The sequence below is a fragment of the Cherax quadricarinatus genome, chromosome 40, assembly GCF_038502225.1.
Source record: "Cherax quadricarinatus isolate ZL_2023a chromosome 40, ASM3850222v1, whole genome shotgun sequence".
In the NCBI taxonomy this organism is placed as follows: Eukaryota; Metazoa; Arthropoda; class Malacostraca; order Decapoda; family Parastacidae; genus Cherax; species Cherax quadricarinatus.
In genome coordinates, this window is record NC_091331.1 from 67,424 (window position 1) to 86,089 (window position 18,666).

Here is an 18,666-nt window from a genome sequence, read left to right on the forward strand (position 1 = left end):
CCTCGCAGTCAGTTGCATCAACAAACTCATTTCATATTGACAGTGCCGATATGTGTATTGAGTGTAGAGACTATCGATATGTGTATTAAATGTTTTGGTGGAGACCATTGCAAGTTGGATGAGAGTAGTGGATACACTATGTTCTGAGAAAAGTAAAGTGTTAGTGAATTTGAACGTGTTAAGACTCCACACCCACTGAGATGTATTCTAGAAAAAGGCTGTTATGTTTGTGTCAATATCTCAGTGTAAATATCTTATGAATGTTATATTTTATAGTGTTGCCTTGTAAAGAAATAGCATGAAACACTTCTGCGGTTTATTAAGCAACTTGATAATTATCAGAAAGAACCTTAAAAATTATTTCCAATTGAACCCTTGAATGAATTTGACTTTGAGCAGGATATGTTTTCCTGTTCCTTGCTGCTTGAAGGGCTTAATAGGCTTTCTTATTGCCCTAAGCGCAACAGGCACACATAAGTACGATAAGGCACCTAAATTACTGGGAACGGTTGAAGGTCTTTGATCTATATTCCCTGGAATGCAGGCGAGAGAGATGCATGATAATATACACTTGGAAGGTCCTGGAGGGATTGGTATCAAACCTGCACATGAAAATCACTCCCTATGAAAGCAAAAGACTCGGCAGGAGATGTAACATTCCCCCGATGAAAAGCAGGGGTGCCATGAGTACATTGAGAGAACACAATAAGTGTCTGGGGCCCAAGACTGTTCAACTGCCTCCCAGCATACATAAAGGGGATTATGGGTGTCTTCAAGAAGGCACTGGACAGGCACCTAAATTCAGTACCTGACCAACCGGGCTGTGTTCATACGTCAGTTTGTGTGCGGCCAGCAGTAACAGCCTGGTTGATCAGACCCTGATCCACCATGAGGCCTGGTCTTAGACCGAGCCGCGGGGGGCATTGACCCCCGAAACCCTCTCCAGGTAAACCCCAGGTATGCAGCAAGTAATGCCACCAAACAGTAGTGGCAGGTTGGTGTTGCAACCCCGGAAGTTTGAAATTATGCTAGCCGAAATTAGTGCTGGATTACTGATTGCCGGATTACTGGTGGATAACCTGTACTGTATTGTCATTTTTGGTCTGGAAGGATTAATTCTATTAACATTATTCTTTAGGGGAAAAATTGGTTTAATTGTTGATCATTTTGGTTATCGAACTGAATTAAGTTTGACAACCGAGGTTCCACTGTATATGGGGTGGTAGGAGAAGACTAGTACACGTGTGGATTCTAAGAAGGGTCCCTTGACCATTCCTAGAAATGATTTCACTTCTCCGAGACAAAGGGACTCCATATATTGCACCTGAGGTGGGCCCTAATATTGTATTAAATGTGATTTTTCCTTCAGATTTTCAATCTGTTGATGAAATCTGGAATCAAGATTGCAGTTTCTTGAACTTTAAACAAAATTCACTTGAAAATGTTCAGTAAGCAAATCACATGGACTCAAAAGCACATTAATTCTGTACTGTACTTATATATTTATAAATTTCTCAGTACAGTGGTACCTCGGGATACGAACTTAATTCGTTCCAGAAGGCTGTTCAAGTGTCAATACCAAACGAATTTGTTCCCATAAGGAATAATGTAAACTAAATTAGTCCGTTTCAGACCCCCAAAAATGCACTTACAAAAGCACTTACATAATTACACTTACATAATTGTTTGAGTTTTGAGCTGTTCGTATCCCGAGGTACCACTGTAATTTTAATAATTTTCATTTACTGGTAGGTGTTTTAATAATTTTAGTATTGTAGTAACAGCAGCTTGCTTTCTTCCAGGAACTGACATACTTCACCAAGAAGGAGATACTTTAGTAAGTGCTTATAGCTCTTATTCATCTGTATGCAAACTAGAGCAACTTGGATTCTCCCATTGTATTTTTATGGTAATCATAGATTTTTTTTTATCAGTATACAGTTATGCTAATTACAGCATATGTACATGTATTTATGTTTAAATGTTTAGATATGTAATAACAGAGATACAAAGTAGCAATACTGCTGGAGATGAAATAAAAGGGATGATGCTTTGGGGAATTGTGTTGATGCATCACTTGTAAAAACTGGTGGAGGCACTGATGTTAGTACAGGGGCTGTACATAATGGGGAGATAAAAAAAAAAAATACACCAGTAATGAATGCAGCTACAAAAAAATCCTGGCAAACAGAAATTAAATTTATGCAAATTCTATGCCTTGGGTATCTGCAGTTGTGGAATATCTGGAAAAACAGGTAGGATGTGCAATTTTGATCATCCAAAAAAATGCTGCACCCACATGACAACAGGAGAATGCAACTCTTCTTGTAATTTATTTCACCCAGAAATGTGTCACTCATCATTCCATGAAATCCAGTGCTTCAGCATATATTGTCAAGCACACCATCTAAAGGGAACAAGAAGATACAGATCACCCAGGCCATGGGAAACAAACCAGGAGAGCCAAACCCACCCAAGAGAAAGTGGGTTTTTAGTGCCAGGAAGAAAAAACTGGCAAGAAATGGCAGAAATCTTAAACCAACTCAAAATACTTCTGGAGTGGAAGCACGATCACTGGCCTCCACTCCAGAACAACAGATATTAGTGCCAGCAAATAAATGATAATGGTAATGATTTTATTTCTTTGTAAAGGTTACAATGTGTAATTACAATTTTGGTTTGCTAAGTACAAAGAAAACCATTATCATGCCGGGTCATTTCAGGTAGATTAATCCTAGTACATAATAACTACTTAAATCTAGACAAGATGAGAGTAGTTAACTTTTATTAAAATCTTTATTTAATCTTAATACTAATGCAAGGTAGTCAAGGTGGAGGTTTATAAGAATAATAATCTTGAAGTTGCACATAATAAAAGCATTACTGTATCACAATTAATCAATCAATCAACCAGTCAGTCAGGTTTATTTTCTATGAAGATTACAATGCAGGGTTTACAGATTTTGGATATTGTGTGGTTTACATGTTATAAAATACTAATTATAGAGGGGGCCACTATGACACCTAGCATGGCTAAGCATTTCGGGCAGACTTAGAGTAATTCTTAACTCAAAATTATTACAGATTGTGGAGTAAGTTGGTGTTAAGGCTAAGTGACTACATTATAGTTTGTGAATTTAGCAATGTGAATGCTTTTGTTTTGGTACAATACATAGTTTCTATATTGGAGTATCACAGGCAAACTTATGACTAGTTAGGATTCATTATTTTAATTGTTCTAATGGTTCAAGCAGTAATATTTCATGGATTGGCAGATGTTTAATAGACTAGAGGTCATGTAATATAACAACTGATTTGAAGTTGTTTTGTTTAGTATTGAGAGGTGTGATGATTTTTAAGCAAAGTCCTAAATTTATAAATAGTCAGGTGATCCTTTACCAGTTCAAGTAGTGAATTCCAGATCTTCGGGCCCTTTATGTGCATTGCATTTTTCCATAGTGTACTCACCTAATTGTACTCGCCTAATTGTGGTTGCAAGGCTCCAGGCCCCTTGTGGGGCCAGGAGCCTTGTATTGTGACTATGCGTTCTGTTGTAGCTATCAAGGAGAAGTTTAAGTGGAGGATTTATATTTGAGTTTAATAATCTGTATACCTGGAGTAGGCACAATGAGTGTGTCTCGCATATTTAGCAATTTCTGGCTTTTGAAAAGTTGTGGGGCGTGCTGTCTAGCACAGGAGCTGGTAATCGTCTGCACAGCAGCTTTTTGTTGGGTTATTAAAGGTTTAAGGTGGTTGGCTGTGGTTGATCCCCAAGCACAAATACCATAGGTGAGGTAGGGATTTATTAAAAAGTGGTATAGGGTAAGGAGTGTCGTGTGGGGTACGTAGTATCATATCTTGGAAAGGATGCCTACTAATTTGGAAATTTTCTTGAATATATACTTGATGTGGGAATGAAATTTAAGATTACAGTCAAGGAGAAGACCTAGAAATTTACCCGCAGTGTGTCTTGTAAAAGGGAAACCATTTATTGATATATTAAGTTGGATATTTAAGGCTCTGTTTCCAAACAGCATGAAGTATGTTTTTTCTGTGTTGAGAGTGAGTTTGTTGGTCATCATCCAAATATATATTTTTAGCAGCTCATTGTTTACAGTGTCTCTAAGTATATCTGGGTTTGAGTGGGAGTAGACATAAGTAGTGTCATCTGTGAATAGAACTGGTTTAAGGAGTTGGGATGCTTTGTGGAGATCATTGATGTAGATGAGAAAGAGGAGTGAGCCAATTACACTACCATGGGACACTCCGACACCTACAGGCTGGATAGTGGAGTTGACTCCATTTGCGTGTACATACTGGTGTCTATCATTAAGATAAGATTTTAGGTAATCGAGGGAATGTCCTCTGATGCTGTAATCATTTAGTTTTAGGTGCAGGAGATTGTGGTCCACTGTATTAAATGCTTTCCATAGGTCAATGAAGAGCCCCCAGGGGATATTCATTTTTATCGAGGGCTGTATATACAGTGGAACCTTGATTTTCGTGATTAATTCGTTCCAGAAAGTCTGATGAAAACTGAATTGTATGAAAACTGAAGCAATATTTCCCATAAGAAATAATGTAAATCCAATTAATCCATTCCAGACACCCAAAAATATTAACAAAAAAATACATTTTATAGAGAATATAGTTTTACATACAGAAAACAATGGGAAATAAATATAAATGATTAATGAAATGGATAAATGAACATTTAACGTCACTTTTACCTTTATTAAAGACTTGTTGGCGTATGGAAGACGGTGAGGAGAGGAGAAAGAGGAGGAAAGGTTATTGTTTGGATGGGAAATCCCCCTCCATAAGGACTTCGGGTATCAAGGCCCTATTCGGAGTTACTTCCCTGGCACTGGACCCCTGTTGCACTAAAAACCTATACCCTGTCACTCAAAAAATTGTTCCAGACTGCTCTGTTTCTGGCATCTCTTTAAAATTTGCCTCAAATGGGACAAGACATTGTCATTGTACATGTTGCTGACATAGCTTGCAACAGCTTTGTCAGGGTGATATTCCTCCAAAAATGTTTGCACCTCACTCCACTTTGCACAAATGTCCCTGAGCTTTGAAGAAGGCACCTTCCATCTCTCTTCCTCCTCCTCTGAAGCAATTTCCTCAGCTGTGGTCTGTTGCTGTTGCAGATGAAGGTCTTGCAGCTCTTCAGTGGTTAGCTCTTGACTGTGGACCTCCACCAACTCTTCCACATGCTGGCCACTCACACCCAACCCCATGGAATTCCCCAATGCCACAATAGATTCCACAACTGGCATAAGGTTGTCAGGGTCAGCCTCAAACCCTTCAAAATCTTCGTCAAGTACACAATCTGGCCACAATTTTCTCCAAGCAGAGTTCAAAGTCCTGGAAGTCACTCCCTGCCAAGCCTTATCTATAAGGCCTATGCAATGGAGGATATTGAAGTGATCTTTCCAGAACTCTTTTAGGGTCAGTCGAGTGTCTGAGGTCACATCAAAGCACCTTTGAATCATTGCTTTGGTGTAGAGTTTTTTGAAGTTGGAAATGATCTGCTGGTCTATGGGCTGGATGAGAGGAGTGGTATTAAGGGGGCAAGAACTTCAGTGTGATGAAACTAAACTTCTCCACCATTTAGTCATCCAAGTCTGGAGGATGAGCAGGAGCATTGTCCATTACCAGGAGGCACTTGAGTGGCAATTTATTATCCAGGAGGTATTTCTTTACACTCGGGCCAAACACTTCATTAAACCAGTCAAGGAAAATTTCCCTTGTGACCCATGCCTTACTGTTAGCCTTCCACATGACACACAATTTACTCTTGGCAGCACTATTTTTCTTGAACACTGGGATTTTCAGTGATACACCAGAATGTGAGAGTTAGCCTGTCTTTCACAGGCTTGTGTCCTGGCAGTGCCATTTCCTCCTATGTGATGTAGGTCCTCTTTTTCATTTTCTTCCAAAAGAGGGCTGTTTCATCACAATTGAACACTTGTTGGGGGATGAATCCTTCAGCCTCTACATAGTCCTTGAATTCCTGCTCGAATTTTTCAGCCACACGCTTGTCAGTACTGGCAGCCTCACCATGCCTTACCACACTGTGTATGCCACTATGCTTCTTAATCTCTCAAACCAGCCTTTGCTGGCCTTAAATTCACTAACATCAGCACTTGTTCCAAGCATTTTCTTTACGAGATTGGCATGCACCTGCCTTGCTTTTCCACAAATTATTGACTGGTAATTGTCCTGCTAATTGTTTTTGGTTGATCCACACCAACAACAAATTCTCAACATCTTCGAGTATTTGCGATCTCTTTTTGGTGAGCATATCTGCCCCTTTCGCAACAACGGCTTCCTTGATTTCCTTTTTCTTCAACATGGTGGAAGTGATCGTTGAATGGGGCTTCCCGTATATCCTGCTGAGTTCGGCCACGTGCACTCCACTTTCATATTTTGCGATGATTTCTTTCTTTAATTCTATCAAGTTTCTCACCTTTACCAAAGGGCTGGCAGTAGAAGCTTTCTTTGGGCCCATGGTGGCATATTTAGCAGTTTCAAGCACAAAAAACAATGGATTATTACGAAATGTATCGTATGAACGCGTGGGGTGATGGTCACTTGTCCACAAACAATGCCACACTGACTCCTGAGTGTTTTGTGGGAGCCTTTGTGTATGCCCAGCCTCTCCCGGTTGCACTGACGCGTTCCATACGACGAATGAATTGCTAGGCAAATCACGAACCACGAGGCTTTATTTTGACGAAAAATGTTGCTGAAACTTGAAATTCACGAAGTGTGAGGCTCACGCAACTCGGGGGTCCACTGTACTGGTAATCACTAACAAATATGAAAATATGGATTAAGATTAATATTAAAGCCACATATGCAGTATAATGTGATCCTTTATTGACAATGTTTTGCCCACACAGTGGGCTTCAAGTCACAAACAGAGTAAAGCCACAGCACCATGTCTTCCTTTGTGGATAACACCTGAATTTACATGATGGTGTCATCCATCAAAGACACCTGAAAGAATCCAAGTGGACATCAACCAAATCTTGAACCCTTTGACTGTTGGGACCCTGATTCTAAAGTCTCGTTCTGTGTCGAAAAATATTAGAAAAAAAAATTACTTTTTCTTGCCAAAATCTTAAGAATATTTTTGTGTTTTAAAGCCAAAAAAAAAAAATTTTTTTTGCCATCGAGATATAGAGGCGTGAGGTTGACAGAAAGTGAACCGTTTACGGCAGCATCGGGAACTGCTGCTCACTCGGTAATATTATTTTTACTTGTATTGTACTTTTTTGTTTTAGTTTTTAATATTTAATTTTTTCAAGTAACTTTTGTGGCCTGTGAGACCAGTATAGTGCATAATGTACGTATATCCACTCTTATGCAACACAATAACTGCACAAATATTATTATCATTACGATGTTTACAAAACCTGTTTATACAAACCAACAATAAAAAAAGTTGTTTATTACTATTGTTCTATAATATACAGTGGACCCCCACATAACGATTATCTCCAAATGTGACCAATTATGTAAGTGTATTTATGTAAGTGTGTTTGTACGTGTATGTTTGGGGGTCTGAAATGGACTAATCTACTTCACAATATTTCTTATGGGAACAAATTCGGTCAGTAGTGGCACCTGAACATACTTCTGGAGTGAAAAAATATCGTTAACCGGGGGTCCACTGTACGTATATACAGTGGACCCCAACTTATGATGTCCTCAACCTACGTTAAAACTGACTTATGATGCTTGTCAGCATAAAAATTTTACCCCAATATACATTGAAAAACTCAGCTTACATCATTCGTCCCGTACACGTCCACGTGTCTGTCTGGACTGAGCACCTCAGCTGAGCTAGTGTGACATTGTTTACGTATTGTTGCACGCATACATTCGATAAATTTTGTATTCCAGTATTTTAGTGCTTGTAACTGTTAAATAAGCCACCATGGGCCCAAAGAAAGCTTCTAGTGCCAACCCTGTGGTAAAAAGGGTGAGAAATACTATTGAAATACTATCATACCATGGTCAGCTGCTGCTGCACCACGGTCAGCTGCTGCTGCACCACAGTCAGCTGCTGCTGCACCATGGACAGCTGCTGCTGCACCATGGACAGCTGCTGCTGCTGCTGTAGCACCGTCAGCTGCTGCTGCACCATGGTCAGCTGCTGCTGCACCACAGTTAGCTGCTGCTGCACCATGGTCAGCTGTACTACTCGAAGATGTGGAGAGACTCTTATTGGTGTGGCTTATCGAGAATACCGAGAAACAGTTAACCCCAGAGGGTTAGCCACCCAGGATAACCCAAGAAAGTCAGTGTGTCATTGAGGACTGTCTAACTTATTTCCATTGGGGTCCTTAATCTTGTCTCCCAGGATGCGACCCATACCACTCGACTAACACCTAGGTGAACAGGAAAAAATGCCTGGAACTAGTGCTCATATTGGTGAATTTAAGGCCAGCAGAGGTTGGTTTGAGAGGTTTAAGAATCGTAGTGGCATACACAGCATGATTAAGGCCTGTTCTGGAAGAAAATGCCAAACAGGACCTACGTTACTCAGGAGGAAAAGGCACTCCCAGGACGCAGTGTCTCATCACTCATCACTACATCTTCAATAAAGGTAAGTGTCATTTATTCTTCATTTAGTACACTAGTACATGCACAATATTGTGCATGTATCCTTTTTTGTGTGTAGGAAAATGTATATTTCATGTGGTAAAATGTTTTTTTTCACACTTTTGGGTGTCTTGAATGGATTAATTTTATTTCCATTATTTTTTATGGAGAAAATTAATTCGACACGATAATTTCATGAAGTGTGTTAAAAAAAAAAAATTCATCTTACGATGTGCTTTCAGAAACAGATTAATATCGCAAGTCGGGGTTCCACTGTACACATATATAGTCACTGGACATATTCCTAGAACTGCTAAAGCTTGTGGAATGTTGTTGTTGTGTGTGGGTTCTTGTTATGGATGCGCTGAGAGTGGCGTGGCTGGTGTCACAATGACACATTACCACCACCCATTACCCACACCGTCTTCCACAACAAGCATGCTTGTCTTCCCCACCACCAACATGGAAATACAGTAGGGCCCCACTTATACGGTGGGTTAGGTTCCAGGCTATCGCCGGAAAGCAGAATGCCATTTTTTTCCATTTATAAATGCATATAAATGCCAGACAACAAGTTTACACTAAATTATATTAAGTTAGTAATAGAACTAGGCATTAACAAACACAAAAAGTAAAATACATACAGAGTACACTCATTACTTATCTTTAAGTATTTGTAATCTTAATGTAGGGCGAGAGGTGAGTAGTACTTATTTGTAGGAAGTCAGGTGTAGTTAGCCCTGGCTCCCCATCTCATACTTAATATACGATATTTAAAACAGCCCAGAGAGTTAAAATACACATACAGTACACACATTATTTACCTTGAAATATGTGTAGTCTTAATGTAGGAAGAGAGGTGAGTAGTATATATTTGTAGGAAGTCAATGTAGGTAGCCAGTAGGTGTAGCCCGCCTGGGTTACACCTACCAGCTACCTACACTGTAGCCCAGAGCCATATTATTAGTATCGACATACCTTGTTCACTGAATTTAATCGTTTCTAACAGCTACCTGTAGATGCCATCATAAACGAAGGGAGAAGTAATGAATAATTCATGCCGAAAGTTGTAAACAAAAGTGGAGTGGGGGAGTGGCTGGGCCAGACGCAGATTTATACACGTTTTCTCTGGTGACTGAGCAGAGAAAACGTAATGCCGTCCCTCCGCCTGGCTACCACACAGGTCCACAAGTATTATTATCAGAGCACATACAAAATATGCAGTAAATGCCAGACAACAAGTTTACACTAACTTATATTAAGTTAGCAGTAGAAATAGGCATTAAAAACACAAAAGGTAAGATACACACAGAGTACACTTATTACTTACCTTAAAATATTAATATTAATGTGTGAGAGGTGAGTGGCAGGGTGTTTATTGAATAAAATCAGAATGGCACACCATCATCCTCTAACTTGGCACTTAAAGCAAGAGTCTTACAACTCCTCTTTTTATCACAGCTAAGCTTAGACGCCATCGTCAATGAGAGCCAACTAGTTAATGAAAGAGTAAACGAGAGAGTGAACGAGATACAGAGTTCAGACAATGTAAGAACACAAACTGAACAGGTAGTGGGTGATGACTTCGTCAGGTGAAATAAATGCGTATTAATGTGTGTCTACTTTTAGTTCATTCATGTACGTTTTTAAGAGTTTGTAAAACATTTACCTCAATATTTTTTTATTATAACAATTACCTCACAATACAAATACTCTTACATTGTGTACAAGTTGTACAGAATAAACAAACAGCAGCACACCATTTTTAGAGTGAATGAAGATATTATTATTATTATCATACTAAAAAGCACTAAACCCACAAGGGTCATGAATTGTTATATATAGAGTGAAGGCATACAAAAAGAATATTTTTCTACAGTTATCCCCCAGTTTCACTAGAGAAAACGTAATTCTTCCGACACTACCTACACAGCCGCTTTGTAAACAAATCTCATATTTATGTCAATTTTTATTCTGTGAGTGTATGTATTCAATTCAAGTTTATTCTCTATAAGGGTTACAATGTGGGGTTTACAGGTTTTGGGTATTGTGTGGTTTACATGTTATAAAATACTAATTACAGAGGGGGCCACTAGGACACCTAGCATGGCTAGGCATTTCGGGCAGACTTAGATTAATTCTTAACATTAAATCCTTACAGATTATGGTATTAAGGCTAAGTGACTACATCATAATTTGTGAGTTTAGCAATGTGAATGCTTTTGTTTTGGCACAATACAAGGTGTCCATATTGGAGTATCATAGGCAAACTTATGACTAGTTAGGATTTATTATTTTAAGATTAAGATTAGTATTTCTGGGTTTATAGTCAGTGGGTGAGTGTAATTGTGAACCACCAGGTGGTTATCATGCAGTTAGTTGTCGGGGTGTATCAAGGAGATAAGATGTTTTCTAACTGTAGTTTTGAAAGTGATGAATGTGTCTGCAGTTCTAGAGTTTTCAGGTAGGGTGTTCCAGATTTTAGGTCCTTTGAAATACATTGAATTTTTGTAAAGGTTTAGTCGAACACGGGGAATGTCATAGAGATGTTTGTGTCTGGTGTTATGCCTGTGGATCCTGTCACAACTATCAAGAAAGCATTTTAGGTCAAGGTTAATATTGGAATTTAAGGTCCTGTAGATATAGATTGCACAGTTGTAAGTGTGGATGTTCTGAACAGGGAGTAAGTTTAGATCTATGAAGTGTGGGGGGGGGTGTTGCCAGGGATGGGATTTAGTGATTATTCTTACTGCGACTTTTTGTTGGGTTATTATTGGCTTTAGATGTGTTGCTTCAGTTGAACCCCAAGCACAGATAGCATAGGTGAGGTATGGATATATAAGTGAATGGTATAGTGTGAGAAGGGCAGTTTGCGGCACGTAGTATTGTATCTTGGAGAGGATCTCCACCGTTTTGGATAATTTTTTTGTTATGTGTTGGATATGGGTGCTGAAATTTAGGTTGTTGTCGAGGTATAGGCCAAGGAATTTGCCCTCATTATGTCTGGCAATTAGAGTGTTGTCGATCTTAATGTTAAGTTGCGCAACACCTGCTCTGCTACCAAACATAATATAGCAGGTTTTGCCAGTGTTAAGTGTAAGTTTATTGGCTGTCATCCAAGTCGATATTTTGAGCAGCTCCTCGTTAACAATGGTGTTGAGGGTGGCAAGATTAGGGTGGGAGATGACATAAGTCGTGTCGTCAGCAAAGAGAATGGGTTTCAGGTGTTGGGATATGTTTGGAAGATCATTGATGTAAATGAGGAAGAGCAGGGGTCCAAGGGCACTTTCCTGCGGAACTCCAGTATCAAGTGGCCGTATTGATGAGGCTGTGTCTTTAATGGTGACATACTATGTAACGGGTTTCATATATAATTTTGAGGAAAATATCATAGATGGATTAATGAAAATGCCTATATTAATGTAAAATAAGACATTTAATGTGCCCAAGAGTGATTATTATTATGTAGTATTGGCGTCATGAGTAGAGAGACTTAGCGATTTTAATGTGTACCTGCACACCAGCACAGTGTGTATGTATATTTAGGTACAGGTACACATAAGTATAATTATCAGATTACATATAAAATACGCAGTAACTTTAAAACGCTTGAAAATTTGGAAAGTTTCCTGACATAATAGATGTGGTCACTGAGAATGTAAACAAACCAGGTGGGGCGCCCCGTATTTGAAAGACCGCTTGCCGTATAGCAAATTTTGGTTATAATTTGACAACGCCGTATTAGCGGAACGCTGTAAGGCAAAACGCCGTAAAGCAGGGCCCTACTGTAAGTCACTTGGACTTTTTTTTGGGTTATCCTAAGTTGATCATTTGAGTCATCGTCCTTTCCTTCCTACCTTCCTTCCTACCTTCCTTCCTACCTTCCTTCCTACCTTCCTTCCTTCCTTCCTTCCTTCCTTCCTTCCTTCCTTCCTTCCTTCCTTCCTCTCATCTCTTCCTTCCTCTCATCTCTTCCTTCCTTCCTTCCTCTCATCTCTTCCTTCCTTCTTTCTTTCTTTTGTTCTTTTTTTTTCTTCCTTCTTTCCTTTCTTTCTTCCTTCTTTCCTTCTGGTATCCTGGGCACTGCTTTTGGTCACAAACTCCTCAAAACCATGAAATTCATCTTCACTGATGCTTCCATCTGTGTTAGAGCTATCACTTGGGAGGAGAAGAGTCTCAGATTTGCCAGGGAGTCAGATATTTCTTACAGCTAGGCATGCTGAACAAGGACTACTGAAATGGCGTTCCTACAATGCACCGCTGGCTCCCTGATTTTTTTTTTTTTACAGCACTCACTGACCATGCAGACCCATTCTCACATGTAAGCCTACCAGCTTTCTCCATCTAGATTTGAAGCTGCTAGAATTTTGGCGTAGTACTACGGCACCAACATTGGCTTGTAAGCTGTATTACTACAGCACCAACAGTGAGAGGGTTAAATGAGCCGTGGAAAACAACTTGAAGTTCAATGAAGAGAATTTTAAATTACTTTGATATGGAAATTAAAACCGTATCAAATTATAAAGCAAATTCCACCCACACAGTTGAGCAAAACACTAATGTGAAGGACCTGGGAGTGATAAAGTCAGAGGATCTCACTTTCAAAGATCACAATAATGTTTCTATCACATTGCTAAGAAAATGATAGAATGGATAATGAGAAACTTCAAAACTAGGGCTGCCAAGTCCATGGTGATTCTCTTCAATTGCTAGTTCTCTCTAGGCTGGAATATTGCGGTGCACTAATAGCCCTTTTCAAGGCAGGCAAAATTGCAGACCTGGAGAATGTGCAGAGAACTTTCACGGCATGCATAAATACAGTGGAACCCCGAGTTTCGTACAGCTCCCAACTCGAACAATTATGTAAGTGTATTATTGTAAGAGCTTTTGTAAGTGTATTTTTGGGGGGTCTGAAATGGACTAATGTTATTTACATTATTCCTTATGGGAACAAATTTGTTCGGTAACAGCACTCGAACAGCCTTCTGGAACGAATTATGGCTGAAACTCAGGGTACCACTGTACAATAAAGCACCTAAAATACTGGGAACGGTTGAAGTCCCTTGATTTGTATTCCCTAGAATACAAACGAGAATGCTACATGATAATATACACTTGGAAAATTCTAGAGGGACTAGTTCCAAATTTACACACGAAAATCACTCCCTGCAAAAGCAGAAGACTTGGCAAGATATGCAACATCCTCCCAATGAAAAACGGGTGCCACAAGTATGCTAAGAGACAATAAGTGTTAGGGGCCCAAGACTGTTCAGCTGCCTCCCAGCATACATAAGGAGGATTACCAGTAGACCCCTGGCTGCCTTCATGGACAGACACCTAAAGTCAGTACCTGATCAGCCAGGCTGTGGTTCATATGTCGGTCTGCATGCAGACAGCAATAACAACCTGGTTGATCAGATCCTGATCCACCAGTAGGCCTGGTCACAAACTGGGCTGCAGGGGCATTGATCCTGGAACCTTCTACAGGTATACTCCAGGTAATGTTTAACCCTTAAACTGTCCAAACGTAGATCTACGTTTACGTGCGTAGCGCTCCGACTTTGATTTTCCCCATTTGAAAGCATGTAAAAAAAAGTAGATCTATGTTCGGAGCCCCCCACACGTGAACGTAGATCTACGTTTGGAGAGTTTAAGGATTAATATATGCATATAGTACACTGGATTGTCAGATGGATAGCAACCATGTGAGGAGGGTAGAGTTGTGTATGGCCTGGTAGTGTATTACGGTACTTACGTGTCAGCAGTATTGCTCCATGCCTTCTCATTTTATAATATTGGTAAAAGTTTAAATAAAAGGGCTTATTATTATTATTATAAATAAGAAGCAGTAAACCCTAAAAAAGGGCTGAACAACTTTTAGATACATTATATTGATTATTTTAAATCTGTAGTTCTTAATATAGTGTAGTGAGTACTGTATTGCTGTACAATATAAATGGCATAGTTTTATACATTAATTGAAAGGTGTGTATTTGTGTTTGTATATGCTGAGAATTTATTTTAATCCCTGTTTTAGGGGTTTAAAATATATTTGAGTGGTGATGTAGCCTTAAAATAATAAACCAATGTACATAAGCATGGTGATGTCTTCATACAGAAGATGACCAGTGGCTCAGGGGTAGAATGTTCAGCTTATAACTGATATAGCCTGGGTTTGATTTCTGTGCTGGGCAAATACTGTAATTAAGAACTGTGAACATTAATAAAGCTTTCAAAACAAATACTCCCTCTAATCTCATTAAGTTTTCATTTTTCATTTAAACCACAAACTATATTTCAATACAGTTTATTCATTTTAGATTGTTTCTAACTATAGTGCACACAAACGCTTTAAGAATCTGGCCTTGGAGAAGGTGGGACACAACCGTAATGCCAAACTTCCCATGGACAAGTTATTGACTCTACCAGAACTGCGAGCCAACCCATTTGGAGAACGTATGTGTTTTATTTTCTCATCAACAAAGGTATGTAGTTAAAGTTCTGAAATTATTAGCATTTTTTCTTAACCCTTAAACTGTCCGATCGTAGATCTACATTTTCACTGCCAGCACTCTGACTGTTTTGATTTTTTTTTTAATTAAAGAAGGCAATTTTTTGTGTGTAATAAGACCAAAAACAATTTTTAAAATCAGTACTTACCGAGATATAAGACTGCGAAGTTGGTGCTGGATGCTTACCTGATGACAACATGGAGTCCTGCCACTTGCAGAAGTGTTGCCAATATACCTTTTTTATCTCTTTTTTTTTTTGTTTTTTTTGTTTTTAATTTATATATTTTTTTTTGTTCTGATAATTACAAATTGTAGTAGTTCTTGTGATTTCATAGCCAATGTTTGTTCTGACGCTAATATTAGGTACTCAGTCACCAGCACACTGACAGGTGAACATTTTCACCTGCCTTGGTCACCTACTATTGTCTAAAAATATATATATAGTTTTTATAGGTTCCAGCAATATTTTAGACGTGCTGGAGTATACATGAAACTCCTTGAAGCATTGTGTAAGACGAGTGTCACTCCATTGCTGACAGTGCAGCAATGAGTGACACTTGATGATAGTGCACTGCCTTGGCTTTGTTTGTTTTCACTGTTACATATAAACATGTCTATCTGTTTGTCTGTCTATATGAAAAACAGTATAGAATGGGTCACATAACAAGAGACCAAACAAAACATTACTCATCAGTCCTAACCAGCCTGATAAGAAGAGCAAAAAAATTGTATTATGAGAACAGATTATCCAACCTAAAAGGTCATATAAAAAAGACCTGGCAAACCCTATCTAAAATTCTAGGAACAAAAAAGATATCAGGACACAGAGCAATCAAACTAACAAAACCAGATGAACCCCAACTCCCACCAACTGAAACAGACTCAATGTTTTCTTCTCCACCATAGGAAAAAACCTTGTCAATAAAATCCCAAGCTCAAATACCCCACCCAATGACTACCTCACTGGCAGCTACCCGAACACACTGTTCCTAGCTCCAACTAACCCAACAGAAGTCTCCCTTATTATCAACACACTAAAAAAAAAGACAGGAGATTTAAATACCTTACCACCCTTTATATACAAAAAAGCTTTGCAAGTGGTGTCACCAATCATTGCAACACACTTTAACAAATCCATCGAATCCTCTACCTTCTCCACAGTTCTCAAAATAGCGATGGTCACCCCGATACATAAAGGAGGAGATCAAATAGACTTGAATAACTATAGGCCAATATCCAACTTACACCCTCTCTCTAAAATCTTTGAAAAATTAATTCATAAGCGAATCTATTCCTATCTCATCTCCCCCAACATACTCAGCCCCTGTCAGTTTGGGTTCAGGCCTAATAAAAATATGAATGATGCTATTATACATGTGCTAGAACAGATATACACTACACTCGAGAAAAAAGAAGTCCCATTGGGGATCTTCATTGATTTACGTAAAGCTTTTGATACAGTTGACCATGATTTGCTGCACATAAAATTATCACACTATTGTATAAGAGGGCACTCCCTCAACTACCTAAAGTCGTACCTTAGCAACAGAAGCCAATATGTGTACACAAATGGAGCAGACTCTTCCACACAGCCAATTACTGTTGGTGTCCCACAGGAAAGTGTCCTTGGCCCTCTCCTCTTTCTCATTTACATAAACGACCTACCAAATGCATCGCAACTACTCAAACCCACAGTATTTGGAGATGACACTACATACGTCTTCTCTCACCCAAGCCCAGTCATGCTAGCCAATACTGTAAATACTGAATTACAGAAAATATCTACTTGGATGATGATTAACAAGCTTACTCTCAATATTGACAAAACCTACTTCATATAGTTTGGAAACAGAACCACAGATGTCCCTCTTAACATAATGATAAATGGATCACCTATCACAAAACTCACAGAGGGAAAATTCTTAGGAATCCACCTTGATAATAGACTCAAATTTCAAACACATATACAACACATTTCCAAGAAAATCTCCAAGACCGTAGGCATACTATCGAAGATACGGTACTAGGTTCCACAGTCAGCCCTCCTGGCCCTATATCACTCACTCATTTACCCCTATCTCACATATGGAATTTGTGCATGGGGCTCAACAACAATAAACCATCTCAGACCATTAATTACCCAACAAAAGGCTGCAGTCAGAATGATAACAAATTCCCACTACAGGCAGCATACTCCACCAATATTCAGAACTCTAAAGTTACTCACCATACAAAACATCCATTCTTATTATTGTACCTACTACATACATAGAACACTGAACTCAGATATAAACCCTCCCCTCAAACATCTCCTTGCCAACCTCAACAGAACACATGACCACAACACAAGGCACAGATCACTCTTTGATGTTCTTCATGTCCATTTCACACTATGTAAAAATGCATTGCACATAAAAGGCCCAAAAATCTGGAATTCATTACCTACTGTTTCGGTCATATATATACATCTTATGAGCCACTGTGTTTGACGTACAGTGGACCCCCGGTATACGATATTAATCCGTTCCTGAGAGCTCATTGTATGCCAAAAAGGCGAATTAATTTTCCCCATAAGAAATAATGGAAATCAAATTAATCCGTGCAAGACACCCAAAAGTACTATGAAAAAAAAGTTTTAACACATGGAATATTAAGTTTAATGCACACAAACTGAAGAAGACATGCACAGTTAGTAGTACTCTACTAACAATAGAATACATGACACTTACCTTTAATGAAGATCTGGTGATGATTGATGAGATGGGAGGAGGGTAGAGTGTTGAAGTTGTTAATGTTTAGAAGGGAAATCCCCTTCCATTAGGACTTGAGGTAGCAAGTCCTTTTCCGGGGTTACTTCCCATCTTCTTTTAATGCCACTAGGACCAGCTTGAGAGTCACTGGACTTCTGTCGCACAACAAATCTGTCCATAGAGCTCTGTACCTCCCGTTCCTTTAAGATTTGTCTAAAATGGGCCACAACATTGTCATTGTAATAGTCACCAGCACGGCTTGCAGTAGCTGTGTTAGGGTGATTTTCATCCATAAAGGTTTGCAGTTCAACCCACTTTGCACACATTTCCTTAATTTTTGAAGTAGGCACAATGGATTCCACAACTTGCATAGGCTTCTCAGGGTTAGCCCCAAACCCTTCAAAATCTTTCTTAATTTCCATACTATTTCTCACCCTTTTTACTACAGGGTTGGCACTAGAAGCTTTCTTGGGGTCCATGGTGACTTATTTTGCAGAAACAAGCACCAAAAACACTGTGATAATATGGAATGTACCGAATGTATGCTTAGATGCGAGCACACTGGCTGGCTTGTAAACACTGGCACACCTGGGGCAGTTCAGGCCTCACGTGGACGCTTCCCGGACGAATTGCATATGGCGGGTTTTTTAACCCTTTGAGGGTTTTGGTCGTACTAGTACGTCTTACGCGTAGGGGTTTTTGACGTACTAGTACGCATAAATTCTAGCGGCCTCAAATCTCGCAGGAAAAGGCTGATAAGCCTAGATGTGAGAGAATGGGTC

At 39.2% G+C, this 18,666-nt stretch overlaps 1 protein-coding gene across 4 annotated transcripts in view; it reads left to right on the forward strand.

Annotated features, from left to right (window-relative positions):
* Nucleotides 1-18,666, forward strand: part of LOC128687143 (calcium and integrin-binding protein 1) — a 97,916-nt gene that overhangs the window by 10,200 nt on the left and 69,050 nt on the right. For all 4 annotated transcript variants that reach the window (XM_070092583.1, XM_070092582.1, XM_070092581.1 and 1 more), the window contains exons 2-3: nucleotides 1,803-1,837; nucleotides 14,960-15,107. In XM_070092583.1, the coding sequence (XP_069948684.1) occupies nucleotides 1,803-1,837; nucleotides 14,960-15,107 (183 nt within the window). The remainder of the gene's footprint in view (nucleotides 1-1,802; nucleotides 1,838-14,959; nucleotides 15,108-18,666) is intronic.